This window comes from Fopius arisanus, unplaced genomic scaffold (genome assembly GCF_000806365.1).
Source record: "Fopius arisanus strain USDA-PBARC FA_bdor unplaced genomic scaffold, ASM80636v1 scaffold00003, whole genome shotgun sequence".
NCBI classification, from domain to species: domain Eukaryota; kingdom Metazoa; phylum Arthropoda; class Insecta; order Hymenoptera; family Braconidae; genus Fopius; species Fopius arisanus.
Window position 1 is genome coordinate 1,938,133 of NW_011887742.1, and position 15,742 is coordinate 1,953,874.

General features: G+C 38.2%; 3 protein-coding genes across 3 annotated transcripts; 2 read left to right on the forward strand and 1 right to left on the reverse strand.

Annotated features, from left to right (window-relative positions):
* Positions 1 to 1,205: 1,205 nt before the first annotated feature.
* Ccdc114 (Coiled-coil domain containing protein 114) lies at positions 1,206 to 3,976 on the forward strand. The gene is made up of 5 exons (XM_011310516.1): positions 1,206 to 2,256; positions 2,579 to 2,802; positions 2,930 to 3,192; positions 3,258 to 3,547; positions 3,796 to 3,976. The coding sequence occupies exons 1-5, from the start codon at positions 1,571 to 1,573 to the stop codon at positions 3,974 to 3,976; spliced, it is 1,644 nt and encodes a 547-aa protein (XP_011308818.1). The 5' UTR covers positions 1,206 to 1,570.
* Positions 3,977 to 4,300: 324 nt separating this feature from the next.
* LOC105270748 (coiled-coil domain-containing protein 42 homolog) lies at positions 4,301 to 5,993 on the reverse strand. Its single transcript, XM_011311879.1, has 5 exons — positions 5,933 to 5,993; positions 5,497 to 5,732; positions 5,070 to 5,358; positions 4,712 to 4,951; positions 4,301 to 4,651 (listed from the first exon to the last, which is right to left on the reverse strand). Exons 2-5 carry the CDS (start codon positions 5,613 to 5,615, stop codon positions 4,301 to 4,303), a joined length of 999 nt encoding a protein of 332 aa, XP_011310181.1. The 5' UTR covers positions 5,616 to 5,732; positions 5,933 to 5,993.
* Kdm2 (Lysine demethylase 2) lies at positions 5,981 to 11,047 on the forward strand. The gene is made up of 5 exons (XM_011310529.1): positions 5,981 to 6,225; positions 6,348 to 6,627; positions 6,717 to 8,036; positions 8,117 to 8,412; positions 8,494 to 11,047. The coding sequence occupies exons 1-5, from the start codon at positions 6,184 to 6,186 to the stop codon at positions 9,484 to 9,486; spliced, it is 2,931 nt and encodes a 976-aa protein (XP_011308831.1). The 5' UTR covers positions 5,981 to 6,183; the 3' UTR covers positions 9,487 to 11,047.
* Positions 11,048 to 15,742: the final 4,695 nt, after the last annotated feature.

Genomic DNA, 15,742 nt, shown 5'->3' on the forward strand with positions numbered 1-15,742 from the left:
GTAATTTACGGTTTAGTTGAGATAAGTTGGCTTCAATAATCACACGCGTAACGTTCAACTCTCGGCTTCGTTGGCTCAAAAATATTCAACGATTCTTTTTTTTTTTTCCTTTTCGGTGTTTTTATGCCAACACGCGAGTTCAACTCGTGATCGATTGCTGTACGTCACGAAGAGTCGATCGATAGTCGGGGGGATTGATATTTTTGGGCTCTCAAAATGGAGAGGATTTACTCAAGGATGGGTCTGGTACCGTTTTTCGATAGTCTCTGGATTTCCCAGAAGACGATTCACACACTCACGCGATTTCCAACCACAAATCTCTGGTTTTTAGTCACTCCAACAGGAGTTGATGATTTTTTCGAGTTCTCAGGGTTTTGGAGGTCATGGGGACTCTAGTGGTTTGGATCTTCATTTTCACCTGTGGAACCCTCGAATACTCGGTCCCAGGAGACAAAAGATCTGGTGAGCGTCCTTAGCACTGGTGAGTCACGAGACAGGAAAATAAATATTACGGAATCGGTGAATGGAGTCGCTGGAATCGGTTGAAGTCAGGACACGAGAGTTGAACTCAATCTTGTTTTTATTTTGAAATTTGATTTTCGGTTATGGTTATTGGATCGGTGATTTCGTCGAGGTTAAATCGCGATTTTTAGTTGTTTGAATTTCACTGAGTCCCCGGACTCGGTGTGCTAAATATCGACGTACGTACGCCGGAGCTCGGGCTCGTGCACTGAAGACTTTACCTGTCGTTACATGGACTCCCCCACTTCAATTTATCCCCACCATTACCGCATACCGGTTGGAAGGAGAGGGGATTTGTATTTGAAGGTTCACATACCTTCGGTGGGGGTAGACCAGTGTATTTTTTTCCCCATTTATTCAATTTTTTTTAATTCATTGCGCATGACATGGAAATTTGAATGGAAAATACATAACGAAATAAAATAAAATAATATATTGTAATTTTTATAAAAATAAAATTTCGATTTGAATCGATTTGAATCGAATATTTTTTTATTATCGATATATAATACGAATACAGTAACATTGATTGAAGTGAGGTGAATTTCTCAGTTGCGATAAATCTCGAATACCGACGATTTGATAAATCGGAATATGGAGATATTGAAAAATTTCTTGCGTCATTTTAATCGTTGTAATTAATGAGTCTTGTCATCCTTCTAATTACAGATTGCATTAATTTCAACTGCCATCTACCGAATTACCTAACAATATCGCGTGTCAAGTAACTATGGAAACCGCAAACTCTTAACCGTTCGGTGATCCCTTTTTCGATTCCTTCCAGTGGAAAAACTGAAGTAGAATCAACCCGGAAGAAATATTTCGAAATTATAACAAAAAGTACAGCTGTCAGTGGTTTTAGTCGTGTGCCTGGTGGCAGATGTCTGGATCTCGGCATCTGGCACCGGTTTTTCCGCGCATAGTGCCTTTTTCTGAAGAGGAAGTATCAATTTATCGCGTATATTCCCGGAACCCGCGACACTCCCTTTAAAAAGAAAAATCATCGACCAATTGAACTCCAACAATTACAATAATTCGAGGTGTAACAATGGCTTACAAACAGCAACCGGTCCAGGACGAAGTGGAGATGGAGACGATGGCGGAGGCTGAATTGTCTCGATTAAAACGTCAGTACCGAATCATGGAGAATGATCGGATAACTTACTCCGAAAAAGCTAGATTGCAATTGAGAAATCAGCAGAATATGATTGAGAGACTCGAGTATGAAAAAGCGGAGCTAGTTCTGGGGATTAAAATGGCAAAATCCGAGGCCAACTCCAAGAAGGATAACGAGATGGATGAGAGATTGAAGTGTCTTCTAGCGAAGAGAGCAAAATACATCGAGATGATCAAGAATGAGAGACAACAGATTGATGAACTTCAGGAGCAAATTATCAAGGTATCGAAAGAGGTTCATCAATTGAAAATGAAAATTCGATCGGACGCTCAATCAAAAGAAATATCGGAGAAGCATAATCGCATGATTACGACCTTAGAGAACAGGTTGGAAGTAGCAACTAAACGTTTTAACGTTGTCGTGGCTGAAAATTCTCAGTTGCGTGCTAAGATAGACAGTTTGCTGAAGGAGCGAGCTCAGTTCAACATCCTCTGGGCTAAAATGATTGGCCAACTCAATACTGGAAAGTCCGTCATCAATGATCTCATCGAGCAAGCTACCATTACCTTCAATCAACGTGACGAGGAGCTCAACAAGATCCATGCACTCAGGGAGAGGTAATTATCCACTTTGCTCGGGGATTGCTCTTGCACTCTTGCAGCAACATTGCTCTCATTGCAATTTGCATCCTCATAAAGTCAACAAATTTATTCACCATTTCTTCTTTACCTGAACCTTCACTTACCAACAAATAAAATCAGAAATAAATCTCAAAAATTGTATTAATTCATCGATTAATTTATGAGTCAATAATTTTTTGCGAAACAATTCGATTGAAATGGTTTTGGAAATTGAAATTTTTTATTGTGGTTGTGAATTATATTTTTATTTTTATTGAGTGTTTTGATTTGTCGATTTTATTCTTTCGGCTGTGAACAGGGGAGCGAGAGATTTGAAGGCACATACTTCAGAACTCTGTGAATTACAACGGACTCTCGATAATGAATTGAAACTCCAGGAATTCCTGGGCATCAAGGGGCAACACCGAGAAATGGCCGATTTACAGGCGAAGAAGGATGCCGAACGTGAAGCTAAACGAGAAGAAATGGAGAATAAAATTGCCTCTTACACTGAGATATTGAATCTCGTTAAAGAATTCACAGGTGAAGACCGTTCATCGAAAACGATTAGAAATCAGGGAATTTCCACGAAAATCCACTGAAAATAATTGTCTCCAGAACTTATTTATTCCATTCAAACACTAAACAAATTATATTAATTTGATTTTAGGGGAAGATGACATTGACAAGTTAACAGCGCACTTTACGAAACAAGAGGAAGAGAATTTTGCGCTATTTAATTACGTGAATGAACTGAATGATGAGCTCGAGGGTTTACAAACGCGTGTGACTCAATTGAGAGATGAAATTGACGAGGCACACGCCCTAAATGTACACCGGGGATGTCAACAGTCTGAGACCCTCGAGAGAATCTCAAAACAGCTGGAGGAGCAGACAGCCCAGGCAGACGAGGCTGAGGCCAATCTCACTGAAGTAATTCAAATTTTTTTTCCCCAAGAACAGAATTTACCTCGTATTAATCCTTCACTCGTTCCCAGTGCAACGAGACCTGCGATAAATTGCTGGACGGAATTGAAACTCTCTTTTACAACGTCAAGTGCGATAATTCGTCTATTTTGGATCTTCTGGGGGATAACACTCATGTCACTATGAATAATGTGATGCTTTATCTCGGGATTATTGAGAAGAGGATTGGGGAGATGTTCCACAGGGTTCATTGGGCTGACGTTAATTCTGGGAAGATGGACTTGAGATTGGATGAAGAGAAGAGACCGAAGTTTAAAGCTCCTTCGTTGAGTCAACTCGTTCCTACCCAGCCCTGTCCTCTGTAAGTCCTTTGATTCAGTGGTGAACAATTACGAACATTTAATAATCCATCAGTTCAGCATTCACCACTGAATTCATCCCTCTGTCACTTTTCCATGAATTATTTTTCATTTTTTAGTTCATTCATCATTTCTTCGAATTTTTCTTCTCATTGATTTCATTCTCATTCTCAATCATTTTTTACTGTTTATTTATATTTATCCTTTGGTTGTTAATTATTGTTAATTATTGGGGACTTGATACAAATAGATGTGTTGAGAAAGAAGAATTCCAAATCGTCACAGAAGGTCTCGAAGTGCCGGTGACTCGTCACGAAATCAGGGAGAAGCTAAAAAATGTTCTCAAGGAGGATCACACCGATATTTTGCACAATGTCTCTGGTTGTCACTTGCCAGCAGCTAGGAGAATTATTCAGAGGAGATATCAATAAATTTTGTGGATGAATAACAATGAATTTAAAACGCATCTTCATTTATATACAGCGAGTGGACGTGCCTGTGTTGTCTCACGCGAAACGTTCCTCAGACGCTCCCACGTTTCCTGGGAATAACGTAATCGAGGGAATTTTGTTGGTAAACCAAATGTCAGTAATTCAAGCAAATTGCCCTAATTAATTATTGAGTTGTAGTTTTTCCCGAACAATTTCTCCAGGGAGATTATCTATTCAAAGCAGCTCCCCCTCATCTATCTTTTGTATACCATATAATATTTCCGAATAGATTAGTCACAAAAATTTTTTATTATTTTTCATTATTCATTTTTTTTTTCCTTTCGCGTCTTTTGCAACCTTTTTCTTCGCAGCTTTGACAATTCTCTTCAGTTCCAGGATTGTGCTCTTTATGTGGACCAATTGATTCTCAATATCCCCTTTGTCGACTTCCACTGAAATTCCCTTTCTCTTACAAATCTGTTGATAAATATTCCAGCAGCAGGACCTGATCTGCGTTAATTCCAGATTCTTATCCCCAGCCGTGGATTTGATTTTCGCGACAATTCCTTCCCATTTCAACGACGCAGCCTTAGCTCGATCATATCGACTTTCAAGACTCGCCAATTGACTGTTTAAGCTCATCAATTTCTGTCCCTTCTCTTCAGTCAATTTTTGCTGGAAAAGAAATTTCATATTACAACTATGAGAAGAATTGTTTGAATTTGATTTCATTACCATTTCGGTGCTAGTGTTCCCTAAAGCATTCAGATTCTCGTCTTGGTTCATCGTTAATGTTTTTCTTGCCTCGACAAGACTTTCGAATCGATTAAAAATGTCACTTATGGACTGAAACTCGCCTGTTTCACTTATAACTTTTTCTAAATAACTCTGAGCATTTTTGTAATCTTTTACGTATTTTTGCATTTTATCACGAACCGCTGTCATGTGCTCTATCTTATCCTTGAGAATTTTTATCTGTAAAGGTGTAAAGTAAAATTTGATATAATAATGATTGAAATTATAAAAATTCTACCGCAAAATTCTTGTCAAAATGATCTCGATAAATTTGATCGGGAGGAAAATAAATAATTACTTCTTCTCCGCAGTTTTCCTGTCGCTCTTTCTCTTCCTTAATTTTCCTCTCGGCTCTCTCACGTTTCTCTTTATTCTCTTGAACGAACTGATCAAATTTCACAAACGATTCTCGAAACAGATTTTGCTTCCTCCTCATCTCTGCCCACTGTTGATCCATATCATGACGTTTGTTTTCATGTTCAACACGTTTTATCTCGAGCTCTTGTTCAGCCTGACTCAAATCTCTTCGTGCTTTCATTAATTCTGCCTCTGGTCCATGTCTCGCTACGTCCCATTCCGGATATTTCCTTTAATAATCCCCCACCAAAAAATCAAGATTATATTCTCCAATAAAAAATTGCAAATGAAAGATCCTCCAGAAATTATCTGTTTATTAATTAAAAAACAATTATTGCAATGACGGAGATCCTGGAATAATAACTCACGTAACTTGACGAGCTTCCAATTTCGATTGGAAATATTCAGAGATCGCTTTGTCTGGATCTCTCGTAATAACTGCTCTTTGTACCAGACTCCTGGGTCCTTTATTAATCTTCGCAGCCATGATTCCCTCAGAAATCCCTCCAGGATTACTGTCTATCGATCAAACGACGAGCATTAAAATCCTTCCTCCCCCACTTTCATCGGGGAACTCCTTGGAATTTCCTCCATATCACGAACCCTCATAAAAAAAATCATTGAAAAAAATAATTGAAGAGATGAATTTCATTTAAAATAATTCCCTTATATTGAAAGAACAACGGGTTTTTCATTTGTTGTTGACTTTAATTAATCGATTCTCGTTCAGTCCTCGATTATCCTAATTCAAATTAAATGAAATGAGAAAAACCAATATCCCTACACTTTGGGGATTTTTTTTACCTAGGGAGCTTTTGCCTCTGAAGATCCCCTTCCTGAAGCCAATATGGCGACCACGTTTCGCAGTGCTCCAGCAGTAGTGTAATCAACTCTTGATTTTTAACAAAAAAACCTCGTAATTGTTACTTGTCATGTGATTAATAAGTGTTTCCCTCCAACATTCAACCTCACTCGACAAAACCGACAAATAAAATCATCAAATTATCGAGTATTAAATGAACTTGAGGTGATACGTTTCTGACAGCGTGTACGCAATGGCCGATGACACCACCTCGCTGCCCAGGAGGCGTCAATTGGTAAACAAATGGCTGAAAATTACTGAATTAACCAATAATGGAGTGTCTTAGTATTGAGCTCTGGAAAAATTATCGTAAGCATAATTTTAAATGCTGCTTCCATCTGTTTGTGTTGTATACAGAGAGAGAGAACGAGAAAGCTGTACACAGACGACTGGACCCTGGGGGATGAGGAGATTGAGGGCAAAAGGACATTTCAACTCGATGAAAAGATCGAGTGTGAGAGGTATAACCTCAGTAACTTCTCAGGACTTTTCAGGGAGATGAATGGGCCTGAACTCAATCTGAGTTTTCTACAGAGATATGGACTCAGTATTCCTTTGCTATTCAGGGATAAATCTGGTCTTGGACTCAGGGTTCCAAGCTCCAATTTTTCAATTAATGATGTCAGAACGTGTGTTGGTACGTGATTAATCTAGCAATTTTTTTTATTGAAACCTCAGTAGATCTCAGGTTATTAAACTCCATGAATTTTTAAAAATAATTTCCAGGATCAAAGAGACTTCTGGATGTAATGGACGTAACCACGCAAAAAAACGAAGACATGACGATGAAGGAATGGCAAAGATACTATGAAGACCCCAACAAGGCTCGACTCCTTAATGTTATCTCTCTCGAGTTCTCACACACAAAATTAGAAAATTACGTTCAATCTCCCACTCTCGTTCGTCAGGTAGACTGGGTGGACACAGTATGGCCAAGACACTTGAAGGAGTCCCAGGTGGAAGCAACAAATCTCCTCGAAGATATGATGTACCCAAAGGTTCAAAAGTACTGTCTTATGTCAGTAAAAGGGTGTTACACAGACTTCCACGTGGACTTTGGAGGCACGAGTGTCTGGTACCATATCCTGAGAGGTGGAAAAATATTCTGGTTGATTCCACCAACCGAGAAAAATCTTGCACTCTACCAGGAGTGGGTTTTAAGTGGAAAACAATCGGATGTTTTCTTCGGAGATATGGTGGATCGTTGTGGGAGGATAAGTCTAACTGCAGGAATGACATTATTCATACCAACTGGTTGGATTCACGCTGTGTACACTCCTCAAGATTCTCTGGTCTTCGGAGGAAATTTCCTCCACAGTTTTGGCATCGATAAGCAGCTGAAGGTGGCGCAGGTGGAGGAGCAGACAAAAGTGCCTCAGAAATTCAGATATCCCTTCTTCACTGAGATGCTGTGGTACGTTCTCGAGAGGTACGTTCATGTGCTCCTGGGGAGGAGTCATCTGGACATCTCGGAGACGCAGAGGCAGCATGTCACTCCACCAGTTCAGATGCATCAACACCTGACGCCTTTTGAGCTGCATGGGCTCAAAAGCATTGTCATGTATCTCCACTCGTTACCGAGTACCAAGAAGAATGTGCCTGAATTAATAAGAGATCCTGTTGCTCTGATTCACGATGTCAGATGTCTTGTGGAGCAGCACAGACATGATAGCCCTGAGGCTGCAGTTACGGGGAATCCAATTCTACCCACACCTCCACCTTTGAGTATTGTTGAGAGGGAGCGAATGAAAGTTGGAAGAAAAACTTACACCAAACGTCCTTCTCCGAACTCCTCCGAAGTAAAACAAGAGACTAAACCTACAGTGCCACGAAGAAGAAGAACACGATGCAAGAAGTGTGAAGCATGCACACGACAAGATTGCGGGGAATGTGTTTATTGTCAGGACATGGTGAAATTTGGAGGGACGGGGAGAGCAAAACAGACTTGCGGAATGAGACAGTGTCTCAGGCCGATGTTACCTGTCACTGCAGCCTGCAAAGTGTGTCAATTGGATGGTTGGGGGCAGCATCCAGCTCCACTCATGGGTGAATTTCTTAATAAATTCACATATTGCTCCAAACTAACAATGAAAATTCGATAAATAATCAAACAAAATTAATTCCAGGTAAACCAACACCAGTAACCCCCTCGAACCTGATGGAATGCTCAATTTGCTTCGACATAGTTCACCCAGCTTGCGTGGGAATCGACCCCCAGCGTCTGACAATCAACGAGGACATCCCAAACAGCTGGGAGTGCCCCTCGTGCTGTCAAAGTGGTCGAAACGTGGACCACCGTCCTCGTCCACCGAAAAATCGTGTCCGAAAGGTGTCAGCCTCCTCAGCAGCATCCTCAGCTCCCACAACAGACTCCGAACGTGCCACCACTCCCAGCAAAAGAGCAAGACCAGACCCAGCAGAGGTAGAACATAAATTCTCCTCTCCCAGTTCTCTTGCCAATCTAACCCCAGCCATCCGAATAACCAATTGATTAATGTTCCAGACGTGGAATGATCGTGAGGCTGCTGAGGGTGACCAAAGATCAGCTCTGAGAACCCAATTGGCAGCACAATTGACTGGATCAAGTAACAAATCCCTAAAACGTCCTGTCGTGGTAGTTAGACCCGTTCAAATTCCCCCACTTCAAATAACTGGACAGTCATTGGCCTACGACAAGACTGCTGTGCTGGCAGTCTTCAGGTACTTATCCCCAAAAGATTTAGCCAGTTGTGCCGTTGTCTGTCGTACCTGGGCCAGATACAGCATTGATCCCACACTCTGGAGACGAATGGATATGTCCCATGCACACTTGACAGCTTCTCACTTGACTGGAATTGCTAGGAGACAGCCTGAGACTCTCTGCTTGGACTGGTCGAACGTTGCTAAGAGACAATTGGCTTGGCTGCTTGGTAGACTCCCTCAGTTGAGATCTCTCTCATTGAAGGGATGCACCTGGGCAGGTGTATGTGCCCTGAGAACCTGTACGTGTCCACCTCTGGTGAGTCTGGATCTCTCTCATGTGTCTGGACTCAATGACTCCAGTCTCAGGGAGGTGCTCAGTCCACCCACTGACTCGAGACCTGGACTCATTGATAAAACATCCAGGTTAAAGCATCTCAAGAACTTGTCACTCGCTGGATGTGACATCACTGATGTCGCCCTGAGGTATATTGCTCAGCATCTTCCACATCTCGAGACTCTCGATCTCAGCTCGTGTGGAAGAGTCACTGATGCTGGTGTTGCACAAATATCAACTCCACCTGCATTGGCAATCGCTAATCTTGTCAGTTTGAATTTATCCAATTGTCGAATGCTCACGGAGACCAGTTTAGAGCATCTCGCCAGGTGCAAGGCATTGAAGAGACTCGATCTCAGGCACACCACTCAGGTTTCCACTCAGGGGGTAATCAGGTTTGCTGCTAGAAGTATTCATAATCTTCATGTGACCGATGTCAAGCTTGTGGAGGAAAAAAAAATCAAGGAGAAGGGAACGTGAGGGAATGTTGGAGGAACAGAGTGTGGCACGTGTACCTGGGGGTATTGTAATTGATCGAGAAGGGCAACGGATTTTGTCTTGGATGAAAAAAAAAATCAAACAATATCTTGACATTTATTCAAATTCACTGCATTTGGAGGTGTGTAATAATCTGGAAATCTTTTTTTGTAAAGATAGAAATCAGATCAATAATTATTTTTACAGCTCTTGAAATTCTCTCTTCAAAGTGCTTTCGACGTTTTTTTTTATGAATGAATTGAAGCAAATATGGAAATTGAATGACGAATATGAGAAACTTTGTTTAAGCATAATTAAAATTTGACAAGTCATGGGGAATTGATAATGTTGATATAGTGACGTCACGTCAAAACGTCCATAGTCGAAATATGTGATACATCGGAATCGTTTGTAATTCTTCTTCATTCGCGAGAAAAGGCTCTCATGTTTTGTATTTAATTTCCGTGTTTCGTTGCTTCATCGAAGGAGAGAATTTCTACCAATTCGCGTGATCTGAAAATTCACCGTTCAACATCACTTCGCTGTTGTATTTTATTGTGTGAAATACGCTAGAATGTTAGTATTCAGCTACAATATCTTCGAGTATGTGATGGATTGAATGGGATTTGTGTTTTAATTATGGAAATTTGGAAGGCCGAGGCGTTGTGCTTCGGGTTCTCAGGAGTTTGATTGGATGACGAATCAAATAAGTAGATTTTTTTCTGTAAGTGATAAGATATAGAAATTATACGCTTTTGTACATTGCAGTGCACAAAAATTCTGTTATTTATTGTATGATACATCTCGTTGATGCAATTACATGATTTTTTTTAATTGAATTTTTTTCTACGAGAATTGCAGGGGCAGCTTAGTGTGCAATCCACCAAAATCGATCATAATAGGTTTCGTCATGAATTTAGAAGAGCCATTTAGGGGTGTATTATTGACATTGTCAGGCTTGAGTTCAAGTTCATTTTTGTCTTCCCACTTACCCGTGGTTTTCTATTTTTTTTTTGTTTTTTTATTGCAGTGGAGAATTAATAGAACGATTTTCCTCAGACAGAAAATTCGATGATAATAATAGAATCCCAGGAATATTCTAGGCTTCAAGAGAAATCAAACGATTTCATTTCTTGAAGTAAATTGATGAAGAAAATACTCGGATCTTTCGACTGAAATAAATTTTTATCGAGCGAAATTTTTTCTATCATTTCTCTACTCGATTTTTAGAACAGAATCGGACCCTTGATCTCACACGTACGAGAAATTCTCCGAATTTTATTTTATTTTTTATAAATTCGAATATTCGACAATTGGGGTCTTACATTGAATTATGAGAGAATTCCACGTGGTATAATCGATTATGTGTAATTATAATTATTTAGAGTAATGTCAATCAACTGTCTGTATAAAGCAGGAGACACTAAGCATGCGCGAGGTAAATTTTATTTTTAAAATTTTTCAAATCAAACTCGTGCAGGAATATTTGTACATTTAGTTTTACAGACGAATACGTAGCCCATATTTGAATTAATAGTACGTAAGGTGAATAAAGAAAAAGTTGTACTGATGATTGATTTTTTATTAACAATTACCAGAAATTTAATTAATTTTTTCCAGACAATTCTAAACTGATGTAAAATGTACTTGCATTAATTGCAATTTCTCTCAAAATTCCAGTGATTGCCTGAAGATTTTTCAATTAATTAATTAATTCCTGAAATTAAAGACCCTTTATTTAATTAATCAGTAAATAAATTTAAATCAATTCCCGTTATTGCTCTATCAATTTAGATCCAGAAATGCGGAAGGTGTCAATAGCTCTCGATGAGAATATCGATGTCGTAGGTGTGTAGAAGACACAGTATGACTTCCATCTACAATAAGCAGTATCTCTTGTACCACGACTCCATAAACCAATGGAAGATCCAATCGATCGACAGCATTGCTGGCGCTAATTTGGATTTATGTTCGTATTCGCGTGTCGATAAACCGTTGGAGGTCCAACGCCATCAGTACAACTATCGAGATTATTAAAATTTTTTCAGATATTAAAGCATGACAATTAAAATTGAATAAAAAATGTATAATTGAATACCTTGTAATACCGATTATTCGGCAATTATTTTTTTTTTCATCGAGTGGATCAATGGGGGGTGGGATTCAAGGGGTTTTTGAACTGCTGAAAAATTGATCGACCCCATGAGTGGATGATGGTACCGAGGATCATTACTGCCCATTATCCACGGCGTATGGTTCCAAACCACTGTAATTTCTATTTCATTTTCTCATGAAATTTTATTCACTCGATTTTTACTTTTTCCTCTTATGTACCACCTGGAACGAGGAAAATACCTGAACGATCGAGCCTAGATTACAGTCGTTTTACAACGGCACCGCAGGTGAAAACGTCTTCGAACTATCGTGCAAATTTTTCATAAAACTCCAGTTTACACCTCCACCCTTTTATTCGCTGGTAAACCGACGCCCCAAGGTTATCCTCATTTTCTGTATCAGATTGCTATTTTTGAATTGTTTCCTCTTATATTTTTATTAATACACCATCGCGCGTGCTGTGATTCAATTCGCTAAATAAAAAATTACTATAATTTCATATTATGGGATAACACCCGCCATTACCTTCAATCTATCTAAATTAAAGATATCCCAGTGATAAAACCATTTTTTATATTCACGGATAAATAATTGGAGGATTGATTTAACAAATAGGCAATTTTTATTACATCTTTGTGGATCCAGGAATTATTTTCCTCGTGTTTAAGACGCCAAGAGAAATAGAGAGGGAAAATTATAATTCTAGGGATCCGATGACAAAAGAATTCGAAAGAAACATCTGAATGTAATTATAAATAATTAAAACATTACTCAAAGCTACAGGAGTCGTTAAATGTGTGAAAGAACAGGATTATCTGTCTGGAAAAATTAAATCTGTTAGCAATTAGCTTATAACATCATAGACTCAACGATCTAGATCCTACAATATATTGAATTACCCAAAGATTGTTATCACCTGTTGAGTTAAATAATGCAAATTGAAATGCATTGAAATCGAAATAATTTATCGGAATTATTTGTCACCACTGGCTGTTCAGTTTCTCCAACAAATTCGAAATCGATAAATTCAACACGTTGTGTATATTGGATCAGACGAAATACACCTACGTATATCGGTACATAGTATATCTATACATTTACCTGGCAATTAGTTTCATGGAGAATGTTGTTGTCCTTGGGTTCCAGCGGTTGTGCGCGATCGTTTGTTGCGGGGGTGCATTCGCTAAAAAATTATAGACTCAATAAAAATAATTTTCACTAAAAAAAATGGTATTAGCCGATTTTTCCGAAATTTTTTTCCCATCCCAATCCGATTATCCAATTAATTTCCATAAAGATCACATAAATGACTCATTAATTATTCGATTAAATTCTCTCATTTATTTCCATGAAAATAAATTCATTCTGCAATCTCTTTCGGTTTAAAAAAATGATTAATTATTAGGATTAATATATTTTTTAATCGTAAATATAAAATAATTAATTAATCTAAATGCTAATGATTAAAATACGGCAATTGATTTTCGCAGGATTTCTTGAGCGAAAATAATATTTTTTCTTCATTCAATGACAGACTTGACGCGTCAGATTAAAAAATGATGAGATAATACTAATATAATTAATGATAAAATATATTTTTAATTAACGAACGAACGAACGGTTGGAGTTGGAATTGGAAGTAGTCAGTCGTTCATGGTTGAGACAAATAGCATTTTCCTGGAGTCTCTCATCATACCTTTTGAGGAAAAATCACAAATTGATAAAATCACTGCATAAACCATGATTTCTCGACAATAAATGAACAGTGGTGTCGCTTATATTGAAACAGTATAACCCGTTAACCTTCGGATTTATATCGGTGACTTTCAGGGCCGCCTTAACGCGGTACCTCTCGTAGATCGAAAAATAAATAAAAAAAAATCTATATATAAATATATAAGCGGTATTTGCGCCTTTTATATCGCCTCGCCCTTTATCCGTATCATTAATGACTTCGACCTCTCGACATTGCTGTCGTTTTTTCTCATAACATGCAACACTGCAATAATCGTTGCGATATCGTGCCACGTGAATTGCGATACTAAACGAACCGAAAATTCCATAACATACATGACTAATACCTACACTGTAATCCACCCTTGTCTATTATTAGAGACATATCATAACTTTTAGTCGTTATTTATCGGTTTGTTAACCGCTGGTTATTGCAAAAAAATATAGTCAGTTAGAATTCACCGGAGAGAAGATTAATGTTCACAGGAAATTTATCATTTTATAATAATATAATCATTTTTCATTATTAATTAGTCATCACGAATTTGCGAGGGTTGAATTTGGCAGTTGTCAATTATTTAAAATATTTTAAATATTTTCATGGGGAAATATAATTTTCACTGTGGATTGGAAATTATTATTTTTTTATCTCCCTAATTCATGGCTTTTCACTTCGATTTTCACTTCGTTATCCTTTCAGTGGAAAAATTATCTCTACCTCATCCCCTGGACAGGATATTGTACCATAACTCCTTCAACATCATCAGCACGTTCTGTTTATCGTCATTATTATGACCGCTTTATATTTTCCCCTCAAGTACCACTAGTAATAATTAATAAGTAGATTTTATATAATCGTATGGAAATTATCGCTTTTAAATTGAATTTTATTTAGCAACAAATTACTCTGACTTCTCAATTAATAAAAATTCCACAGGTTTTAACAATCTCGTCGATTTAATTCCCTCTTATCATTTCTCCATCAATTTTCTTTGACGTTCCCGAAAATCTAGGATATAATAAACATTCGCAAGTGCAATTATTTATAAAATAATCTTTTTGATCGGTAACTCCATTGGAAAGTCGTGGTGGAGACGCGAATAGAGATCGATGGAGATACCCATTAAAAATCAACACTCCCAGAATCTCGGTCTTTACGACATCACAAACCTCATAGATAATCCATTAATTTGTTATTCACATTATTATTATTCTCTTCACATCCCCACAATCAGCATTCCCCTCATTTTATCAAAACATTTATCCCACCGCATGATTTCTCTCCATTAGCTCTATCAATGATTAATGATTGAAATTCTTAATACGAACTAATCAAAAACAATTCCTCATAACTTAAAAATCCCCACTAATAATCCAGACTCCTGGTGTACCCTCGAATTATTCCAGACATAATTAAAATAAAGATTTGATGATTAAAATAAAAATGTCACCACTCTAGGAATAAAATCCACTCCACTGTAACGAGTTCTTCTCCGAGTTGATTAAAATTTTAGCCCCAAGCTGATCTCCAGCTATCCACCACCACAAAAACACCGGCTTCACCCTGTGGTGGAGGTGTTGTTGCAACAAGGTGTTAGATTAATTGTACGATTAAAACCCTGTAAATCATCCAGGAGACGCCCACAACTCGCGCCCCAGTGCAAAGTTGGTATCAACTTCACCTTTTTTTTAGTCTCATCTCCGTTGGCTCCTTTCATATTCCAGCGTCTCCATCTGATCCAATGGGGTTTACTCATCCCGATATGTCCATAAGGGTATATCTATAATGCAACGTATACCTTTTTACAAAATGGCCCAAGCACCCGTGATTCATATCGCACAGTTATCCCTGCATGTAAAAAAAAGGGTGAAGGAAGAGAAAAAAAAAATGGGAAAATAGAATAATAAAAAAATGTATTCCTCGTGTTCCCACCTCAAATTGGAATGCCTGAGGCCCCCAGTGAGTTTCCCCCGGTGCTCGATCGTGTCGGCTTTATGCTGAATTTATGGCACGTCCAAGTCTCTTTATCTTTCTCCCAAGTTCTCTCTTATATGCCGCTGAGAGACCGTAAGCCTTCATGAGGAAAAACGGGTATTACACTCTTCTATTGTACTTATGCACTGGACAACTCGGGGGCTTTCATCAGCTCCAGCGAAATAATAAATATATTAATTCATTGATTTTAAAAAATGACATCAACCACTGGGGTTAAACGGACACAAACAACTCTTTTATTATTAATTTTTTATTCATTTAACAATTCATCGATTGATTGATTCTGTCGATTCGAATTTTCCAAAAGTAAAAAAAAAAAATATGAAGATTGACTCATGAATAATCTCAGGAGAGGGACCACAAAATGTAGGCACATGGTTTAATACATTGTTTATATTTTTCAATTTATAAAAA